The following is a 19,844-nucleotide window of genomic DNA, read 5'->3' as shown; positions in this document are numbered from 1 at the left end:
TGCATGTATGTATGTATCAATGAGCTCATTATTCACGTCTCTCAGACTCTGAAGGATGACTCGGTGGAATGAATCCGTCTCTACACGTCTCCTTGACCCGTTTCGTTGTTCACACACACACACACACACACACACACACACACACACACACACACACACACACACACACACACACACACACACACACACACACACACACACACACACACACACACACACACACACACACACACACACTGTCTCTCATAGCATTTAGAGAGAACACCCCTGCGACCTTACAAGTGTCCAATCATGTGTCCAATCAATTTCTTCCCCGTCAAGAAATAAATTGAGCGGAAATGAACACGTGACCCCACAGTGGAAGAAGATCAATGGGATGTCGATGCAGGAGATTAACAGACGACTGTAGAGGACGTGACGTTAATCAGACACTCTGCTGCGGAATGACAGAATATTGCTTCCGGGGAAAAGCAACTTAACGTTGTTTAGCTGCGAGTTGCAATATGTCAACCGAGGACTGTAGTGAAGAAAGGGGATCGTGTTCGAGACGCATCGACGCTGACTGGACCCGACTACAGTTCCTGAGCTTCAAGTCTACTTTCTGTTTCTACGACCGGCTGCAGGAAACCTCTGCACAGTGACAACGATGCAGACGACACAAACATGGATTCTTTTCAATACATTTTGGATTCGGTCCACTTCGTCTTCTTCTTCTCGGTCACATATTCGCCTCCTCCTTTGTCTCCATTGTCATTCTAAACAAATGGGATGGTGATTTTTCAGGCATTCACTTCCCACCCTGCAGCCTCTCAATAATCTCTCATTTCCACATTTGTCACAGAGCTTTGGGCGTCCGGCACTGAAAACATCTGCAGGAAAAAAAAGAAGAGGTGCTTTTCTTCTCCAGCCTCCTGCATTTGACCGACAACTCAGTCGTAGTGGATTCAAGACAAAGGAGTCACGTTGTTAATTAAACCAGCCAAAGGTTTCAGACTGTAATAATGAGCTCCTCCACTGGATAGAGACTCATTTGACTTTCTCTTCCGTCACTGCCTGGTGGAGAAGTTCTTTTGGGAGAATACATTGGGAGGACTCTCAACAGGTGGGACTGAGGCAGCGTGATCAGCTGCAGGTTCTTCCAATTAAACATCTATTTGAGCTTCAGTAGCTAACAACAGACTGATGTTCCTGATGGAACACGAACCGACCCTCTTTGAGAGGACCTCTGCACACAAACACAAAATCCTTTTTGTTTTCGCTTTCTGCGCGAGAGACCACCTGACTCGGCCGCCTCACTTGCTGCCATATTAATCGCCAACTGATGCAATTCAACTTCTTCGGGAGCTGCTAAAGCTTTCAGTTGCCAAGCAATACCGAGGTAGCGAGCTGCCTTAAAGAGACGGAGCTGTGCAGCAGCAGCTCGCGGGCTCTGAGCAAAGCCGTCGGCCTCATCGACGAACATCTCACGGATGAACTGCGGCCGATCAATACGCGTTTGGACGGAACAGCGATTCCTTCGTCGAGGCGAAACTGATCTCAGCATAAAACATGAATGTTGGTTCTGGGTTTATCTGAAAGAATCATATCTATAAAAACACAATCTCAGCTCAACCACGGCCATGAATAGAAACATGGAATCACATCTGCTGAGAGCGCCAACAAGCTGTCATCTAACGGTTTGAACGATAGACGAAGACAAACAGATGGAATGATTGTCACACGTGACCGTGAACACGCGTGACGAGTGTTTCCGTGTTCCTCCGATAACCTTTACAGTGAAAGATAAAGCTGTGGAGACCTTAACACCACCTCCCACTGACACACAAAGTGGGTTTTCTTGAAATGTTAACAACCAGGAAACATTAAGAATTGATGCCACCGGAGCACCGAGTCAAAGCGCCCGGAGGGTTTTGTTTGAAGAAGCAGCTCCGACGGCCCGGTGACCCCCTCATTCCCCCCCCCCCCCCCCCATGGTCTGACTTCAGGAGACACGGACGCCTGCAGTCAGCCTGAGAGCTGAAGCTATTTCCAGTGACGATTCAGTCATTTCATGTCCCAAACCCAGGGGTGACTGTGGGACAGTATTCAGCCCAGATATCCAAAGTGAATCCTCACACTGAACGATTTATTCTGCAGTTTTTATGAATGCATATAGTGTTGGCTCTAAAACACCACAGAAACTAATCAAAATCTGAATTAAAAGGTGATATTTATGAGATTAGAAGCATTCTGAACGGCTCTCAGCATGGCGATGGAAGTGGACGTAGATACGGGGACATCAGGTAAATGTTGCTTTCCTTTCACATGTTATGGGAAAATATGTCATCGTCTTATGCTTTAGGATTGAAGAATGTAAGTTTTTAAAAGTGCAGGCACAAAACCTATTTGAGTAGATGATTCTATCAGTTTTGCATCCAGGTGTCTTGTATTTGTTATCTGTTATCTTGTTATCTGTTCTCCTGTGCATTGTTTCTGTCTTCAAAGACGGCGACACACACAGGTCTAGATTACGGTACTTCCTGATCAGCATCAGCTGAAGAGCATGACCCTCTGTATGTATATGTGATGTGTGATGGTAAAACAGGCTTATTCAGACTCTGTATTTCTTGTGACTGAACTCTTTGATTGGGTCACAGTGACCTAATCAAAGGAAGCAGTATAAAGGTACACGCATCTGACTGTGTTATTCAGAGCACCTCTCGCAGATGACGGTGATGTGTCTGTGAGACTGTGTTCTCTTTGCTTGCAAGCAAATAAATTGACTATTACAACTTTGATCGTTCATCCAGACTCTGTTTCATTTGACATTGATTTGAAAACACTTTGACACTCTTCTCCCGACTATTCATAGAAATATTCCACAACACACATCAAAACCGTTTCTTTATCCACAGGACTGTACTGGTTTAAGAGAGACAACAGTTGACTCACTACGAACAACAGTAACAACATTACATCATGATGAATATTGAGTCGGCCCTGATCAGAGTGTTTGTTCTTGGCCTTGACGCAGACTCGACTTTAAGTGTGGCTGACGACAACATTGTCTGACAAACACTCAAAATCACATCCCAGTAGAAGAAAAGCAACATAAAGACTCTGGACATCAAACTGCAGATGCGAAGAAGTGGACGTAGTTATGATGATGTCACCTATCGGTTTGTTGACTGATGTTTTGAAGCCTCCAGTTCGGCCATTTTGCCGCCGCCATGTTTTTTTGCAACCAGTGAACAGGAAGTGACCATATCTGGACTGAGGAGTGACGTAGAGACGCCGTATACGTCTCTGGTAGAGACCTGTCAATCACTGTGTAGCCCCGCCCTAAAGCATCCCCTGCTTTATGGTCTGTGTGACTCTAAATGGACCATAATGTACTAAATGAACATCATGCTGTATTGAAGAAGACTTGAAACTAGAGATTGAGACATAAACTCATGTTTACAATGTTTACTGAGGGAATAAATCAAGAGAGAAGTAGAGTCATTTTCTATAGACTTCTATACAACCAGAGGAGTCGCCCCCTGGTGGCCACTAGAGAGAATGCAGCTTTAACTCATGAAGCACTGGCTTCACTCTGCAGAACCGGAGGTTGCCGCCTAATCCGCTCACGAAACCACAATCTATGATGAATACATATAATAAGTGAAGCAATGAATGATACAAGTATAATGTGGGTAAATGTGATGCTTTTCATCTCATAAAACATGGAGAACACATACAAAATAAATAAATAAATAAATAAGGATAACCCGATTTGACTGATGGATGTTGGGCTTCTATTTTTAGATTTCCTGCCCGTTCAGATGATGGGAACTACTCTGCTCACACCGAGGTAGAAAGGCAGCGAGCCACACCTCGTCACATCCAGTGTTAGACTTACACATTTTCACACGTCAGGAATAAATATCTTTTCACAGGAGTGTCTGTTCTCTGAAAGGCGGCGTGCAGCGGCTAGAGGAGGAACGATCGGTTCCTCTGCTCTGGAGATGATGCGAGACATTCATCAGCAGAACACAAACGCCTGTGGCTCTGCTGCCACACACACACAGCAGCTTTATTACGGGACATCATGCAAACGTAAAGCATGACACAAAATAGATGCGTTCGGTGACGTATGGTCAATTAAAACTTTTGCATTGTAGGAATATTAGCCTAGAAATCAATTACAGCAGCTAGAAAACAACCTTTACTTATTTTATCCTCATTTAAAGGACCGAATGTGAGATTTAAGAGCATGCGATAATGTAGGAATATGCATGTCATTCTTTACCTGCAGCAAAAATATAATATAGATGCAAATACAGATGTGGAAATGTCATTTTGCAATAAAACTGAAAGCAAAAACTTGCGTTTTTCAGACGCGAAAACGCCCGCAAAACAAAACACGCAAAGTATGAGCGCAACACTTGAAAGCCTCGTGATTTTCCCGTGAACATATTGACTTGATGCGTTAAAAGACGCTGAAGCTCGACGGACCGACACACAGCGGCTCTCACCTCGCGTTTGACGTTCCACAGTAATTTCTGTTTGTGGTCTTCCTCCGTGGAGCCCTCCATGTCTGTCCGCGGCGGTCCGTCCGTGTCTCTCCCCCCTCTGGCCCTCTCACAACCTCTTCTGACTCTTTTTTTTATCCCCTCGTTTCCTTCTTCTTCGCTCAGCTGACGCAGCTGACGTCAGAGGATCCGCCTTCCTCCCCGATCAATGGAGGGAAATAAATAAAACATATAAATAAACCCGCCAGCTCAACCTGTAGAGTCTTTATCTGTTGTATTAACGCTCTCCAGCTGTGACAGATGTTCACCTCTAGAACAGCAGGTGTGACACGCTGGACAACGGTTTGGTGGTTGTCATAGTTACATATTGATGCATCGTGTATGCGAGTGCAGCTCGATGCATTAATGAGCTCATTCATTAACACGCTGCAGCTCATCTGGCAGGAGGCTAAAAATAGTGATTTTTCTTTCTCTGAAGCTCACTGCTGCAAAATAAATGACGCCACGGCGAGGTGACGTAAAGCGTGACCTCCTGTGTTGTTGTTTTTTTTGGGGGGGGGGGGGCTCCGGTGTGGTCTGAAGGTGCAGCTGCGACCATCAGAAGTCTGCAAAAAACTCTGCACGTGGCCTTTGATTTCTGCTATATGTTTAAATGTAACGAGTTATAAACTAACACTCGATTAAAAACACAGGTAAAACACAATATTGTTTGGTTAAAAACAAATAAAGGAAATACAATTAAAATGGTTCATTCCTTTCAGTTAGTTTTTTTAGCTATAATATATCTGTAATAAATAAAACAGCATGAATTTCTCTCGTAAACTGAAGAGATTTCGTATCGAATGACTTCACTATTAACCCTGTGGGTTCACATGCAGTCTGGTTTTGGAGAATGAAATCATTATAAACATCATTCTAAATGTTGCAGTAGATTTAACATTAACCAGCGAGCTGTTGATCTCAGGTCTGATCTGCTGGTGTGAGATTAAATCCTGCGAGTTAGAGAAAGAGATCTAAATATAGAAGCATGATGATGATTCCTGTATGAAGACTCGATGGCGCTCCATACTTCACACAAAGACAAACTAAAACTAACAATACACAACGAAATCTTTCTGAAAGACTTCTCCACAGACTATCACATCAAACACACTGAACGCTTTTAAAACTGAATCAAATCAAAAAGCCTAAACTATGAGAAAATAAAAACCAATGTAAACTTTAAAACAGTTTCCTCTCAAAACACTTCATTTCACAAGAGTTTGTTCTTCTCACTGGTTGGACGTCGTCAGTCGGTAAAGATGATGTCATACTGCTGTGAACCAATCAGAACTTGGCTCATTCTAAACGTGATGACAGTCGAACGTTAGTTAGTTCTGATGAAGCAGATTAAAGATCTGAAAACATTTATTCAGCTCAACGGATTCTATAAAACGCTTCTTCTTCCTTCAGATGAAAATGAAGAAATCTCTTTTGTAAGAACTTTTTTTACTGAACTTTGACTCTAAATGACCATCATGTACTAAATGAACATCATGCTGTGTTGAAGACTTAAACTAGAGATTGAGACATAAACTCATGTTTACAATGTTTACTGAGGGAATACATCAAGAGAGAAGTAGTCATTTTCTATAGACTTCTATACAACCAGAGGAGTCGCCCCCTGGTGGACACTAGAGAGAATGCAGCTTTAACACATGAAGCTTTGACTTCACTCTTCAGAACTAGAAGTTTCCGTCTGACTATACGTACTAAAAACATAACAAAGACAAAAAACTTGTTTAATAACAAGAACTTTTATCTTCACAGCTGGAAAAAAGGCATAATGGTAAACTGCATTAAAACATGTTAGCGTCACACTGGTTCCTCTTTGGTTAACAGGCCTGTTGTTCGATGTGTTTATGAAACAATACGATCTATAAATATGAAACATGCTCTGCTGCTGATTCAGAGTGTAAGTGCTATGATCCGAACAGTATTTCTTCTAAGAAATAGTGCATATCAGTGATTCTTCCTCCACTAATAATCTACAATTAATAAAAAACAACAGCTCTCTAGTCGCTCTGATGATGATTCATAAATTATGACGGACAGAGCGGACGACACCACAATCATCCAGAGTAATGTACAGCAAGGCCACAGTTTGGACTTCAGACAGAGAAGAAGAAACGATCCAAAGAGAGAAAACGTTGACTGTTCGTCATCACAAAGCTGTCCGCTGGTTTTTGGATGTTTTTACAGTCTCAGTGTCCGAGCTGCCGGTCGTCGTACGTGCTGTACCTCTTCACGTGGATCCGGCGGACTCGCTCTCGGAGCTCCGCCCCCCCGGGCCCTGCCCCCCCCTCCTCCTCCTCCTCCTCACTGTGGGAGCCGCAGGAGGTGAAGCTGCGACGCGACGCCTCCAGCAGCACGGTGTCGGGCGGCGGCATCGTCTTGTACAGCAGCGTGTTCAGGGTCTCCTCGTAGATACGAGCTTCAGGGAACTCCACCTGAGGTGGGAAGAGAAGATCACAAATATGCATGTGGTAGATGAGAGAAGAGGACTTTATGTAGTGAAATCTGATTGTGTCGTCTGTTGTACAGATAGAGACTGTATGGAAGAAGTGGACATAGTCATCGTGACGTCACTCATTCCATTGTGGATTGACGTTTTGACCAAAAAATACATTTTACAGATGACATGTGAACACATCATGATAACGTTATAATGTACCTTCAGCCAGTACTCATGTTCACTGAGCAGAGCCTGAAGGCATCATCATGTAACTGAAGTGAACGTTGGTTAGTCGTTAGCGGTGCTGCTAACGTTACTAGCTCTCCTCCTGTTGGTTAGCCGTTAGCGGTGCTGCTAACGTTACTAGCTCTCCTCCTGCTGGTTAGCCGTTAGCGGTGCTGCTAACGTTACTAGCTCTCCTCCTGTTGGTTAGCCGTTAGCGGTGCTGCTAACGTTACTAGCTCTCCTCCTGCTGGTTAGCCGTTAGCGGTGCTGCTAACGTTACTAGCTCTCCTCCTGTTGGTTAGCCGTTAGCGGTGCTGCTAACGTTACTAGCTCTCCTCCTGTTGGTTAGCCGTTAGCGGTGCTGCTAACGTTACTAGCTCTCCTCCTGTTGGTTAGCCGTTAGCGGTGCTGCTAACGTTACTAGCTCTCCTCCTGTTGGTTAGCCGTTAGCGGTGCTGCTAACGTTACAAGCTCTCCTCCTGTTGGTTAGCTGTTAGCGGTGCTGCTAACGTTACTAGCTCTCCTCCTGTTGGTTAGCCGTTAGCGGTGCTGCTAACGTTACTAGCTCTCCTCCTGTTGGTTAGCTGTTAGCGGTGCTGCTAACGTTACTAGCTCTCCTCCTGTTGGTTAGCCGTTAGCGGTGCTCCTAACGTTACTAGCTCTCCTCCTGTTGGTTAGCTGTTAGCGGTGCTGCTAACGTTACTAGCTCTCCTCCTGTTGGTTAGCTGTTAGCGGTGCTGATAACGTTACTAGCTCTCCTCCTGTTGGTTAGCCGTTAGCGGTGCTGCTAACGTTACTCACTCTCCTCCTGTTGGTTAGCTGTTAGCGGTGCTGCTCACGTTACTAGCTCTCCTCCTGTTGGTTAGCCGTTAGCGGTGCTGCTAATGTTACTAGCTCTCCTCGTCCGCCTCGTCCTCACCTTGGTCTGCTTCTTCTCCGTGGCGTAGACGATGGAGGTGCAGCAGACCTCGGCCAGCTTGCGTCCCCGACTGTAAAAGGACCAGCAGCAGATCTCGTCTCCGATCACGTCCTTGATGAAGAGGACGCGGCCGTTGAAGCTCAGAGACAGCCGGTCGAACAGCTCGATGTTCTTCAGCAGGTTGTCGTCCGAGTTGCTGTCGAGACGAAGAGGAGAAGAAGTCATTCTAACTTTGTGTCTGTGTCCTGTGGCTCGTTAGACTTCACTGTGAATAAATCAATGATGGTGGTATTGATGCTCGTACCTGGTGTAGGAGTACTTGTTGTTGCTTCTGTTGTACACCAGCTTCACCACAGGCTGACAGAGGGAACAAGTCATTACATATCCGGATTTTATTGCTTCAAAGATAAATATTTGCATGAATAGTTCAGTGTCTTCACATGTAAAAATAAGAACATGCTGTATTTATCGTTAAATAGCTGCAAAATGCATGATTATATCTTTATAATTTTATAATTATTAACAACAAATGACATGAAAAGACCATTCACAAGAGGGATTTCCTTTTTCTGGATGTGAAGAAGCTTCATGATAATAATGAGCGTCTGTGTCTACCTTTGTGGAGGACTGGATGAGCTTCTCCTCTTCCTTCCTGGAGGTGACCACAGGTATGACACACATGGGCAGCTCTTTATTGTCCTGTCAATCACACAGCAGGAGACACGAGTCAGCGCCGTCGTGGGAAGTTATAGTGTCTTTGATACTCATAACAATACAAATAAACTTTACTTATATTGCACTTTTAAAAACTAAGTTTAGAAAGTGCTTTACAAGATAGAAATTAACAAACAATGATGGTTTCTAGAAACGTAAGGAATTAGCGGTACGGATGCTACAAATAGGCACAGCCTTCATTGGAGAACCTCGCTGATGTGACAGTTGGTGAAATAACATTTTCATTGCCAGGTCTACCAGAGACGTATAAGGCGTCTCTACATCACTCCTCTGCTGACACAGACCGTCCAGAGGTTTCATAAGACATCCTCTTTTCACAGCATGTCAAACATGAGTCAGCGTGGGTGCGACTGACCTGCAGGGTGTTTTGACAAAGCTCCATCAGACCCTGGACGTCGTAATACTTTGCCTCAGCGAGCACCTCCTGGACGGCCTGACGGCCTTTGGGCAAGGCGACCGTGCCGTCGCGTAGGAAGCACAGGACGCTGCCGAAGTGTTTCCCGCTGCGGTCGATCAGGATCCAACCTGAACCGAATCAACGAACCACGTTGCAGAATACGTACACACAAAGAGATCCATGTGTGGTCGACATGACGGCTTCTTTAAAAACAATAGCCAACGATAGCCGTGGATAAAACCCTTCAGTGCAGTCATGCGTTTTGTAAAACCACATATTCAATCACGGATTGTGAGCAACAATCAATAAGTTGATTGTGTTGAATTTATATTACCGGGATAATCATAAATAACATCACAAGAGACTTAAAAAAAGCTTCCTAGTTCACTATTTTGGTAGAGAACGTTAAAAATAGAGCCCGATTTTAAAAAATACAGTCAATATATAACAAAGAACGGACTGACGCCATCATTTTTTATGGATTATATAGTAGATAGCAATTATTTTTGCCAAGATAACCGTGACATATTTTCCTATCGTCCCGAGCCTCGTTCAGGGCTGGCTTACCATCTTTATCGGTGAACACTTCCTTCTGTCCACTGAACATGGCTTTCAGCATTGAGTTCTGCCTGGTCAGCACCTGCAGTGTGGCGTAAAACAGGCTCCCGCCAACATTGACGCGGACGTACTTGTTGCCCAGGCCCACCGCTCCGCGGTAACTGCAGGTCTTGGTCTTGGGACAGGCGGAGGAGGCGGAGGACGAGGAGGCGGGGTGGGTGTGACGCTGAGGCAGGCAGCTGTCCCCGGACATTTCCCTCTGGAGGTAGATGACCACCCTGCAGACGGAGGTCCGGAGGTCCCCCGCCGTGGTGACAGCTACTGAGGAGGCCGCCACAACCTCTCACTGCTCCAGATCATTCCTGGCAAAAAAACAACAACACAAAAGCATGAAACTGGAGCTAAAAAACAGGAATGTCAATGTTGATAAAGACTGGTGAAGCATGTATCACAACACAGAGAGGAAGCCACCCATCATACTGTTATCTCATCCTCAGTTCCTCTTCCAATTAAATGGAATGTGACTCAGCAGGAAACCAGAGGGGCAGAGAGAGAGAAAGAGGTAAAAAGTAAATATGACATCTGCAACAGCAGGTAGCGCACTTATCTGGAATAGACGGGCTGATATCAAACCTCTTACAGATTTTGTTTGGTAGTGATCCCTTTAAAGTGCAGCTAGCTCCGTTTAACAGAGTACTATGAGTGTGACAGCGTAGGAAAAGCTTACATGGCTTTATAATCTGAGGTGTAGCAGTGCTAGCAAATTAGCATCGGGGGGTTTTAACTTTAAATAGTTGTTTTGTTAGCGTGTGTTGAACTCTAAACTAACGTCTCGTCAAAGTATCCAGTGAAAGAGACCAGTCATGGCTAGATTAGCACCAACTTAAGAATTTAAGAGGTGAACTTGCTTTTACTCTGCAAATTAACATCCAATTTAGCTGAATAAGATATTAACTAAACTAACTTAGCTTCGCTGTTAATTATAGTTTAACATAGCTTAGTTAGTTAACTTAGCTAGCTAGCTGTTAACTTTAGTTTAACAAACAATAAACTATACTTGAAAACTAAATGAGAAGCAGAAATAACATTTAACCACTTCTTAATAAAGTGAACACCATCACCAGCTCAAATAAATAACGCAGGTGAGAGCTAACTGGAGCTAAAATGTCTTTGGTTTAACTAACACTAGTCAACAACAAGCTTAGGTTAGCTAGGCTACAACTTTATAAACTGAACTCTCTTCAGAAACTACCCGTTTTAACGTTTTCTTCTTCGTTGGTAAAAGCCCACACATTGGACAACTCTATCGCTACTTTAGTGACGTACATGAAATACAAGTATAGTCTTCGGTTAATTCGTCTACAATAAAAAAATACAAAATATAGTATTTATTCACTTTTTGCGTCACTCTCTTGCTACCGCTACTTCTTCTTCGTCACATTAAATAGACAGACTTTTTCAATGGAGCGCGTGACGTTAATGTCCCCAGCTACACCGAGCCGTTGAATAACCGTTAAATAGCCATTTACGAACTTTTAAACGTTTACTTACCGACCTCACAGCGATGTCTTTACGTGTTGTCAGATAACCGAACACCGTGTAGTCTAATCAAGATGGACTTTATCGCCGTGACACGAAATAAATCCCAAAACAGTATCGAGAGCAGAGTTGTAGGAAAAAAAAGTAAAGTTAAACTCTTCTGTCCTCCTCTTTCTTCTTCTTCTTCTAAAGAGTTTACGGCAGAGCTGTGCGTTGAGACGGATAATGCTGCTCCCTGTCGTCAGTGATATGCATTGCAGACTTTAACTGTTATTATTATAAGGATGCATTTATGGTGTATTTAATGTTGCCATTAAATCATTTATAGAAAAAAAATATATATATAAAATGACTACAAAAATCAGGCAGTATCAAGTCTGTTTTTTAAATAGATTTTATTTCGAAAGTATGGAAGCCATAACTTAGATGTAGCTAAGTTATGGGCTGATGTTTTTGTTGCCCCATGCTTCCATAAGAAAGTCGATTATTTTTTAAACTCTTATTTCGAGTTTTATTCTATAATCCAATACGTTTCCTGGATAAAACTGGACACAGCTGCTCACAACAAATACCTCAAAATGCACAAAACAGAAAAAAAACGACTTAGGATTTACCTTTTAAATTAATTTAAATAAAGATTTAAATTATAATTATTATTATTTTTTAATAAAATTAAAGTTGAATTGAAAATTAACAAGGACATTACATATTTTAAAAATAGAATTTGACCTACATGCTCGAATATTACACACAACTTTATCGATTTTTACTGTTACCGTAAGGAATCTCATTTCCGTTTTTACTTTCAAAGTAAAAGCTCCCCTATTAATACTGACACGACTTACGATATCTATCTCTGTATTCATTTGGGCCGTATGACAACATAACACATTTAATTACACGTTTACCTCTGTCCTTGCTATTAGAAATGACCAATGAGCACCAGACATAGTGACTGATCACAGCCAATCATTTTATTCTGAAAAGCTGAACGTCTGCCACCATGCACATGCGCACACGAGCAGCAGCATTCGGTTACCTTGGTAGCGGGAGGAAAGGGAGGCGGAGCTTACTCTTTGCCACATAGTCCTACAACACAGAGCAGTTAACGTCAGCTCTAACGGAGATAGCGGTTTAAAAAAGGTAAAATATATTACCGTACATATTTGCTAGATACGGTTTATTATAATGTTAGCTATCTAAAGAAGCTAATTAGCATTAACGAGGGTTAGTGTGTCTCGTTGTACAGTTAGCCTTTCTGAGCTAACGTTAGCTAGCTAATGTAGCTCTAACTAGCTAACTAACGTTAGCTGAGTTAACTCATTCTAGGTTGTGTTAGTTTTGGGCATAAAGTGGGATTTAAACATGGACAAAAACTCACAGAAAGTATGTGAACCGTTTGAGCTACTTGGTGCTCGTTCCTCCTTTTGAGACTAATATTAATTTCGTGAAGTTAACTGTTAAATCAAACTTAAGTTACATACATGATAAACGGTTAGCTAACACAGCTGTTAACTTTAAATATCAACCTGACTACGATACTTTTGGTTGAAATCTAACGTTTTAACAAATGCATGTATATTAAATAATACAATTAAGTATGTAAAATTAATATTTTACAAACTAATATTTTAATAATAACAATACATTTTATGGGTATAGCGCTTTAAAAAGGTACTCAAAGGCACTTTACATGGTAAAAACAAACAATAGAACCAATTACAATAAAAACAAAATATATGACCTAACAGTAAATGAACAAACATACATAACTGACTTTACAAGTAAAGTTGACATACTTTTAAGTATAAAGAGGCTCTTCTTGGCATGTGGTGATCTATCACTGAAGGTCAAAGTTCAAAAGGTTTGTTTGTTTTCATCAACAATCACCTGTTATCAGACAGACAGGTAACTGGAGATAGAGACACAGACGGGTAACTGGAGATACTCTCCAACTCTGTGGGACGTGGACTAAATGGAAGCTTGAATCATTTAATTATTCCTCTTTTGTGTCTTTATATCTGGTTGAACAGCTGTTATTGACACTGGATCGCCTACAAGTCCAGTCTGTGTTTTACTTGTTTTCTTTCTCTGTGTTCTTGCTCTTCATCCCTCGTTCTCTCCGTCTCCTCCCCCTCAGGCCCCGGGGCCATGGCGAAAGATCCGTTAGCCGAGGCAGGCTTTTATTTTGACGAGCTCAACAAGCTGCGGGTCCTGGAGCCCGACGTCAGCCAGAAGACCTCGGAGCTCAAGGAAGAGTGTAAAGAGTTTGTGGACAGTGAGTCTTCTGTTCTTTGAGTGACTGTCCGGGTCCTACAGGACGTACTGACGACGTGTTCTGTTTTGCAGAAATTGGCCAGTTCCAGAAGATAGTGGGAGGTCTGCTAGAGCTGGTGGATGAGCTGGCAAAAGAAGCAGAGACGGAAAAGATGAAGGTAGGCGTGGAGGTTAAAGCTGCTCTTTTATTAACAACTTCTTCTTGATATAATATTTATCCCTCTCTTCTTCTCTTTCAGGCGATCGGAGCCAGAAACCTGCTGAAGTCTGTGGCGAAGCAGAGAGAAGCTCAACAGCAGCAGCTTCAGGCTCTCATCACAGAGAAGAAGATGCAGCTTGAGAGGTGAAGCTCAGCACAGACAGGGTGCATGATGGGTAGTGGTGGTGGGGTCAAGAGGAACTGGAGGTCATGTGACGAGGATTTGATACAGACACTTTTAAAAAGAAATTTCTTAAATAATAAGCCTGCTCCTGACTTTGAGGGTGTGTTTAAATGTTTGAAGAGGTTCCCCGTGTTGCTGTGAGACACTTTGTTCTCACATATCGTGCAGCTTGTGTTTTTATCTTCAGGTGTAAAGTCCTCTCACACTCCTGTGAGGCTGTGAGCTTCGTTCTGACGTCAATGGTTTCCAGTCATGTGACTCACTGTTTATTTAGCACAAACATTCTGCAAAAGTAGTGAAAACGTTTGGAAGTGGTGCCGCCACCCACGTTTATTTGTACAATATTATGATTTATATTCTTAAAGGAATCAATAAGAAATGATTAGCTCGTGAGCATCGATCTGACCCCTCACAGGTGCTCACATGTGACACTTCAACTCCTTTCAGCACTTTGTGCGACAAAGCGGCTAAGCGTTGCAGCTGCGTCGTGTTTGTAGCTACCGTGTCGCTCGTAGTGTGAACGCAGCATTAGACCGGAAACTTTCAGCATTTCCTCTTAACTGCCTCGAGTAAATCTGTTTCCTTCTGCCACCTCAAAGTGGAAGTAGGAAAATATAACGATGCATTTAAGTATGAAATATATTTACACTTCTCAGCACTACGAAGAAGCTCACAGTCGACCGAAATGAATTAGAAACTGAGATGAGTCTCCACGTGTCTGTCGAGGCTTTAATGTGAAATAACAACTGACGTCTTAACGTGTTTCAGTAATAAGTTTAAATACGTAACGACAGCCTCATCATATCTACTATACCAGACATTTACGATAAAGCTACACGTGTTTTCTGTTTCCTCCTCTCAGATATCGGATCGAGTACGAGGCTTTATCTAAAGTGGAGTCTGAGCAGAACGAGTTCATCGACCAGTTCATCCTGCAGAAGTGACGACGCAGCGGTTTCCGTCTCCACAGTGCCTCTAATGTTTCATCTGAGCGACTTCAGAGAACGAGTCTGCTGCAACGCTTCCTCTGAAGAACCCTGAAGCTCAAAACTAAACACTCCTGTTTGAAGCTTATTCCAACATACGCGTGTGTGTGTGTCGTCAGCCTCACACCAAACGTCTCAACATCTCAGACCAACATCAGATGAAGACGGAGCTATTTATACAAAGAAATATTATTTATACTATTTATACTGAAGAATGACTCCGTATATCTAGTTTTACTACTTTTTGTATCAATTTCGGTACTGCATGTTGCATGTGATCTGTAAATATATTTAGATTTTAAAAAATATAGAAGTGTTATTTCATTCCTCTGGTACCACCAGGAACACGTCGTCCTCTTTCTGTTCTGTGAGTCATTGTTCATGTTTTCATTTGGACGACAAACGGTTATACTTGAATAAATACTGTTTATTATTGCACAACTACATGTGTCGGCGGTTTTGTTTCTAGGTGTTTTGAGAGCTTAGCCTCTGAAAGTCAGCGTGAGAATGAGTACCTAAATTAAAGTCACTGAGCAGAGACCGGTCCACCGCGGACAGACCCAGATCCTCCAGCAGAGACCGGTCCACCGTGGACAGACAGATCCTCCAGCAGACACCGGTCCACTGTGGACAGACCCAGATCCTCCAGCAGAGACCGGTCCACCTCCTCGACCCGCTGGAGGGAAGGGAGGCACGGCAGGCCGTGCTTTGACTTCACTTCTTCTTCGTATACTGTAAAAAACAACAACAATGAATCATTGCAGTGCGTATTTATTCACACGTCAACTTGAAATAATAAAATTCATTCTCACTTTATCAAGAATCCAGAGTGCGTCTGTAACGGCTCTCTGGATGATCGTGTGGATCCTCTCTGGGTCGTCTTCATCAGAGTGACTGGTGTAACCCTGAACCAGAAGCATCGGGGGCATCAAGGGTTTCACATCCAACAGGTTTACTGACGACATCATGACGGCTGTGAGATCCATATTGTGTTATAGTTGTTGTAAACATCCTGAGTTCATCTCAGCAACGACTTTGGAGAGTTTAATCGAGGACAAACAAAACTAAATAAAGGATCTTTTTACTGGACAGAACACGATGAAGAGTCATTCGACTGTGTGGAGAACAAACACTGTCAAGTCTCAAGTGTCGTCATGAGGAATTTCATACTTTTTAAACAATTAATTTAACACCAAATTTGTGTGAAAAATATTAACCCACAAATTAGGTGAGCATGAGGATATATATATATGCAAAATATATATATATGCAAAATCGTTTTTAACGTACAGGTACCGCGGTACCTTTTCAGTATATATATTTTAGTATCGATACTTTATTAAAATAGCGCGCGATCAGAGCGCACTCGCTGCTCCGCTCCCTGTCATGCTGCCTGCAGGCATTGACTGCAAGGGGGCGGGGCTACCCAGCGCTGACACAGCAACAGGCAGCGCGCACTCACAGCGAGTGATCACAGGGGAGACATGCACGAGCTTTTACCGACCGTCCTCGGCTTGTTGAAAAACAAGATGCCAGAAGTATCATCTGGAAGTACTTTGGCTATATTGCAGACAGTGAAGGAAAGCCCACTGACCTACAGAGACCCGTCTGTGAAACGTGTTTCAAAGCCACAGACCAAGTGAGGCAACACGTCTAACACGGCAAAGCACCTTTCAGACAGACACCCCCAACTTTTCAAAGAGTTCAAAGAACGACAGGTAAGCAAATGTGATTATAAACATGAACTCCCCCAAGCTCACCCATAGACAGCTAACACGAGTAGCCTTAGCCTAGTTTGACAACAAGCCTATATGATCATTGTATCGAATTCTGGTATCGTATCGTAAGTATCGGGTATCGTGATACTTATGGCAGGTATCGTATCGAAGTCATAATTTTGGTTTCGTGACAACCCTAATATATACACACTTTCATTAATAATAATAATAATAATAATAATAATACTAGTAATAATATGAGTAATCCTAAATCATCTGAAGTAGGTTGAGCTCGTCAGTGGCGACCTCACCTGTCTGATGGCGTGTCGGTAATGCTGCTGCATCGCTGCGTTGGGTAACTGTCTGCAGCAGCGGAGGAGATGTCGATAGAGCTGCACTGGGGTCAGCTCAGCGCCGACTAACGGCAGCATCCTCCTCTGGTTCAGCTGCTGTCGACAAACACACAATAAACTCTGGTGAGAGGGATTATTAATATAATCTGGTGAGAGGGATTATTAACCAGAATAAATAGTAATACATCATCTCAGATATCATGGGAGTTATATTCTAGTCATTGTGGTTTTATTGACATGAAGGTAAAAAAAATACAAAACGACACTAATATTATTAACACAACGTTATGATTGTTATATAATAAGAGAAGATAGAACTTTATTAATACGGAAGGAAATTGTTGTGCCAGACTTTTATTAAAGACAACAGAAAAAAACAATAGAATAAAAATGATTAAGTGAAAAAAATGATTCTGACACCTGTACAAAATAAAATACAATAAGGTAAGTAAGTAAGGTAAATAAATAGCATAAAAATTATCTGAAATAAAAAAGCTAAAATACAACAAAATTAAATGAAAGAGCAAAAACATAAAGCGTATAAGAAATTATACTACCAGCTTATTAGAAGCTAAAATATAAAAGTTACATTAAACAGAGATACATTTTATAAATGGTATTTAAAAAGTAGTAGAAAGTTATATTGTACATAGATTAATGAAAATAATGCACAATGCTGGAATAAAAGTAATATTACACAAGATGTTGTCATCATTGTTGGTGTCTGTAATAATAATAATAATAATAATAAATTAAAAAATTATATATATATATATATACACACAATATCAAAATTACATTTTAACAAACACGTGTGTTATCCACTCTTAATTCTTAATTCTCACGTGTCTGTCTTGACAAAGTGAAGTAATGTCAGTCACACAGAAACAATCTAATTTACACAGAAACAATCTAATTTAAAAACGATGTTTGTTTCATTTTCAAGTGTTGAAATACGTTTTAAATCTCCTTTCTTTATCCTGAGGTGACCTACGTTGCTAGCTAGTTAGCTAGCTTACCTATTAGCTAGCTAGAGCTGGATAAAAGGTAAACATTGGGTAACGTTAGATCAGCGGTTCCCAAACTTTTTAGGCCGCGCACCCCCTTCTACATCCCGACCGGGTTCGCGCACCCCCCCCCCATTAAAAAAAAAAAAAAAAAAAGACGCAACAGAGCCTTTTAAGCCTTCATAGCCGCATAAGAATCGGACCAATGAGAGAACAGTTTGCTCGCGCGTGGCATTTGTTTACAAGATTTAGTCCGCTGTTAAATGTTGCAGTGTGAACACAAACCGAACAAAGGAGCAAGTGCAACATTGTATCATATTAATCCCTGAATCGGAACAAAGCAAACGAACTGAAGGTGTGAAAACGCCCTGAAACACTGCAACAAAGTTTCAATAACTTTCAGTTACACAAGGCGTCACTTTTAAAGAGCAATACGGATGTGAGGACACACGCACAGGCTCAGAGGCAGATTATCACATTTAATTTACAATTAATGAGCGACTAATGCAGCCAGGATGTCTTCGGACAAAGCATCGATGCGGCGCGACACAGTGTTGTTGGACACCGGGATCATGTCCAACTTGTTTGCTTCTTTCTCTCCAATCATACATTCCACCATCTCTCTGGCAGCTGGCAAGCTCACGTCTTCGGCGATTGTGTGCGGTAGCCCCTTTCTCGCTATTCTGTAACCAGATATGAAGCCCGTAGTGCGTCATTTATAGACCAACACATGAATGAGACTGCAGTTGTTTTGGCTGTTTTGTAACTCCTCCAATTTCGATATAAAGAATGTAAGGGGCTTTTGACTTGCACTGGCATGCTTGGTGTTCAGGTGGCGACGTAAATAAGAGCTTCAGACTGTTAGCCAGAACCTCACTGCACACCACGCACTGTGGCTTTGGGGAATCTGCGTTGCCAATCCAAGTGAAGCCCAGACACAGATACTTTTCATCATATTTCCTCTTGTTTTCCCAGTCTGATGCTCACTCTCGTTTCCTCTTTTTCACATTGACTCCGCGATGGGCCGATGTGCTCCCGATTTGTCTGTGCAATCCCTTCCTCCTTCCTCCGTCTCATCTTCCTCTGACTCGATTTCTTCTCCCGGTCTCTCCCCACGCACCTCTCCGTTCCCCTCGCCTCCGATTCCTCTCTCTCTCTCTGTCCCTCTCCTCTTTTATGACTGATAGCTTCAGATGTCCCACCTGACAGTTTTTAAATTAAAATTACATTTTTTTTTAATATTTAATATTATTACACCATCAGACCGCCATTACACTTTTCCTCTCGCGCACCCCCTAGAGGCAGCTCGCGCACACCCAGGGGTGCGCGCACCCCACTTTGGGAATCCCTGCGTTAGATAAAAGTACATGAGCTAACGTTAGTTCAAACAGAGCATTAGCTTCTATAGCACAGTGGCTAACATGTCAGCTTACTGTAACGTTAGCTGTGAGTAGTAGTGAAAGCTGTCAGCAGGAAATGTATTTTAAAAACCTTCTTGTAGTCATATTATGAAAGTAACCAACCAACCGCTGTTCTTCTTCTTCTTCTTCTTCTTCTTCTTCTTGTTTGGGTTTATTGGCGGTTGGCCAACAATGAATTAGTGCATTACCGCCACCAACTGGTATGGAGTGTGGATCAGGATGTCTAATAGGCTACTTATATAAAAAATTTAAATTAAAAAGGAAAAGAACCAAAACAACGAGCTCATATTTTCTTAATAATATTAATTAATCTAAGATATCTGTTCTGTTCTCCTCCTT

The 19,844-nt window shown here is 42.3% G+C and overlaps 4 protein-coding genes across 9 annotated transcripts in view; 1 reads left to right on the top strand and 3 right to left on the bottom strand.

Annotated features, from left to right (window-relative positions):
* sgsm2 (small G protein signaling modulator 2) overlaps positions 1-4,597 on the bottom strand; it is a 54,342-nt gene extending 49,745 nt beyond the window's left edge. Inside the window, exon 1 of the mRNA XM_079272453.1 lies at positions 4,497-4,597. Coding sequence (XP_079128579.1) covers positions 4,497-4,556 — 60 coding nt within the window. The 5' untranslated portion in view covers positions 4,557-4,597. The remainder of the gene's footprint in view (positions 1-4,496) is intronic.
* Positions 4,598-6,095: 1,498 nt separating this feature from the next.
* tnfaip1 (tumor necrosis factor, alpha-induced protein 1 (endothelial)) lies at positions 6,096-11,529 on the bottom strand. 2 transcript variants are annotated; one of them, XM_079272588.1, is made up of 7 exons: positions 11,373-11,529; positions 9,831-10,183; positions 9,222-9,391; positions 8,747-8,830; positions 8,436-8,488; positions 8,132-8,327; positions 6,096-6,982 (listed from the first exon to the last, which is right to left on the bottom strand). In XM_079272588.1, exons 2-7 carry the CDS (start codon positions 10,072-10,074, stop codon positions 6,737-6,739), a joined length of 993 nt encoding a protein of 330 aa, XP_079128714.1. In that variant the 5' UTR covers positions 10,075-10,183; positions 11,373-11,529; the 3' UTR covers positions 6,096-6,736. The 2 variants fall into 2 exon arrangements, with proteins under 2 accessions (XP_079128714.1, XP_079128715.1); XM_079272589.1 differs by having other exon boundaries at positions 11,377-11,529.
* An 878-nt stretch (positions 11,530-12,407) lies between these two features.
* Positions 12,408-15,433, top strand: ift20 (intraflagellar transport 20 homolog (Chlamydomonas)). Its single transcript, XM_079271446.1, has 5 exons — positions 12,408-12,503; positions 13,501-13,638; positions 13,710-13,795; positions 13,877-13,980; positions 14,883-15,433. The coding sequence occupies exons 2-5, from the start codon at positions 13,512-13,514 to the stop codon at positions 14,962-14,964; spliced, it is 399 nt and encodes a 132-aa protein (XP_079127572.1). The 5' UTR covers positions 12,408-12,503; positions 13,501-13,511; the 3' UTR covers positions 14,965-15,433.
* Positions 15,434-15,604: 171 nt separating this feature from the next.
* Positions 15,605-19,643, bottom strand: lyrm9 (LYR motif containing 9). 5 transcript variants are annotated; one of them, XM_079271450.1, is made up of 4 exons: positions 19,612-19,643; positions 17,036-17,170; positions 15,819-15,911; positions 15,605-15,738 (listed from the first exon to the last, which is right to left on the bottom strand). In XM_079271450.1, exons 2-4 carry the CDS (start codon positions 17,153-17,155, stop codon positions 15,721-15,723), a joined length of 231 nt encoding a protein of 76 aa, XP_079127576.1. In that variant the 5' UTR covers positions 17,156-17,170; positions 19,612-19,643; the 3' UTR covers positions 15,605-15,720. The 5 variants fall into 5 exon arrangements, with proteins under 5 accessions (XP_079127576.1, XP_079127574.1, XP_079127573.1 ...); XM_079271448.1 differs by having other exon boundaries at positions 17,036-17,173; positions 19,612-19,626; XM_079271447.1 differs by having other exon boundaries at positions 19,518-19,620.
* Between the last annotated feature and the right edge of the window lie 201 nt (positions 19,644-19,844).

The sequence above is a fragment of the Melanostigma gelatinosum genome (genome assembly GCF_949748355.1).
Source record: "Melanostigma gelatinosum genome assembly, chromosome: 7".
In the NCBI taxonomy this organism is placed as follows: domain Eukaryota; kingdom Metazoa; phylum Chordata; class Actinopteri; order Perciformes; family Zoarcidae; genus Melanostigma; species Melanostigma gelatinosum.
Note: the sequence above shows the minus strand (reverse complement) of the source record. Positions and strands in the feature narration are given on the sequence as shown.

What these genes read in the sequence shown, in the direction of transcription:
- tnfaip1 (XM_079272588.1), bottom strand. Translation starts at nt 10,074, where the DNA reads ATGTCCGGGGACAGCTGCCTGCCTCAGCGTCACACCCACCCCGCCTCC. An exon ending in TCATCCAGTCCTCCACAAAG is followed by an intron (nt 8,489 to 8,746) that starts GTAGACACAGAC and finishes TCCCTCTGTCAG; the next exon opens with CCTGTGGTGAAGCTGGTGTA. An exon ending in AACAAGTACTCCTACACCAG is followed by an intron (nt 8,328 to 8,435) that starts GTACGAGCATCA and finishes TCGTCTCGACAG; the next exon opens with CAACTCGGACGACAACCTGC.
- lyrm9 (XM_079271450.1), bottom strand. Translation starts at nt 17,155, where the DNA reads ATGCTGCCGTTAGTCGGCGCTGAGCTGACCCCAGTGCAGCTCTATCGA. An exon ending in ACCGACACGCCATCAGACAG is followed by an intron (nt 15,912 to 17,035) that starts GTGAGGTCGCCA and finishes CTTCTGGTTCAG; the next exon opens with GGTTACACCAGTCACTCTGA.
- ift20 (XM_079271446.1), top strand. Translation starts at nt 13,512, where the DNA reads ATGGCGAAAGATCCGTTAGCCGAGGCAGGCTTTTATTTTGACGAGCTC. An exon ending in GTGTAAAGAGTTTGTGGACA is followed by an intron (nt 13,639 to 13,709) that starts GTGAGTCTTCTG and finishes TCTGTTTTGCAG; the next exon opens with AAATTGGCCAGTTCCAGAAG. An exon ending in AAGAAGATGCAGCTTGAGAG is followed by an intron (nt 13,981 to 14,882) that starts GTGAAGCTCAGC and finishes TCCTCCTCTCAG; the next exon opens with ATATCGGATCGAGTACGAGG.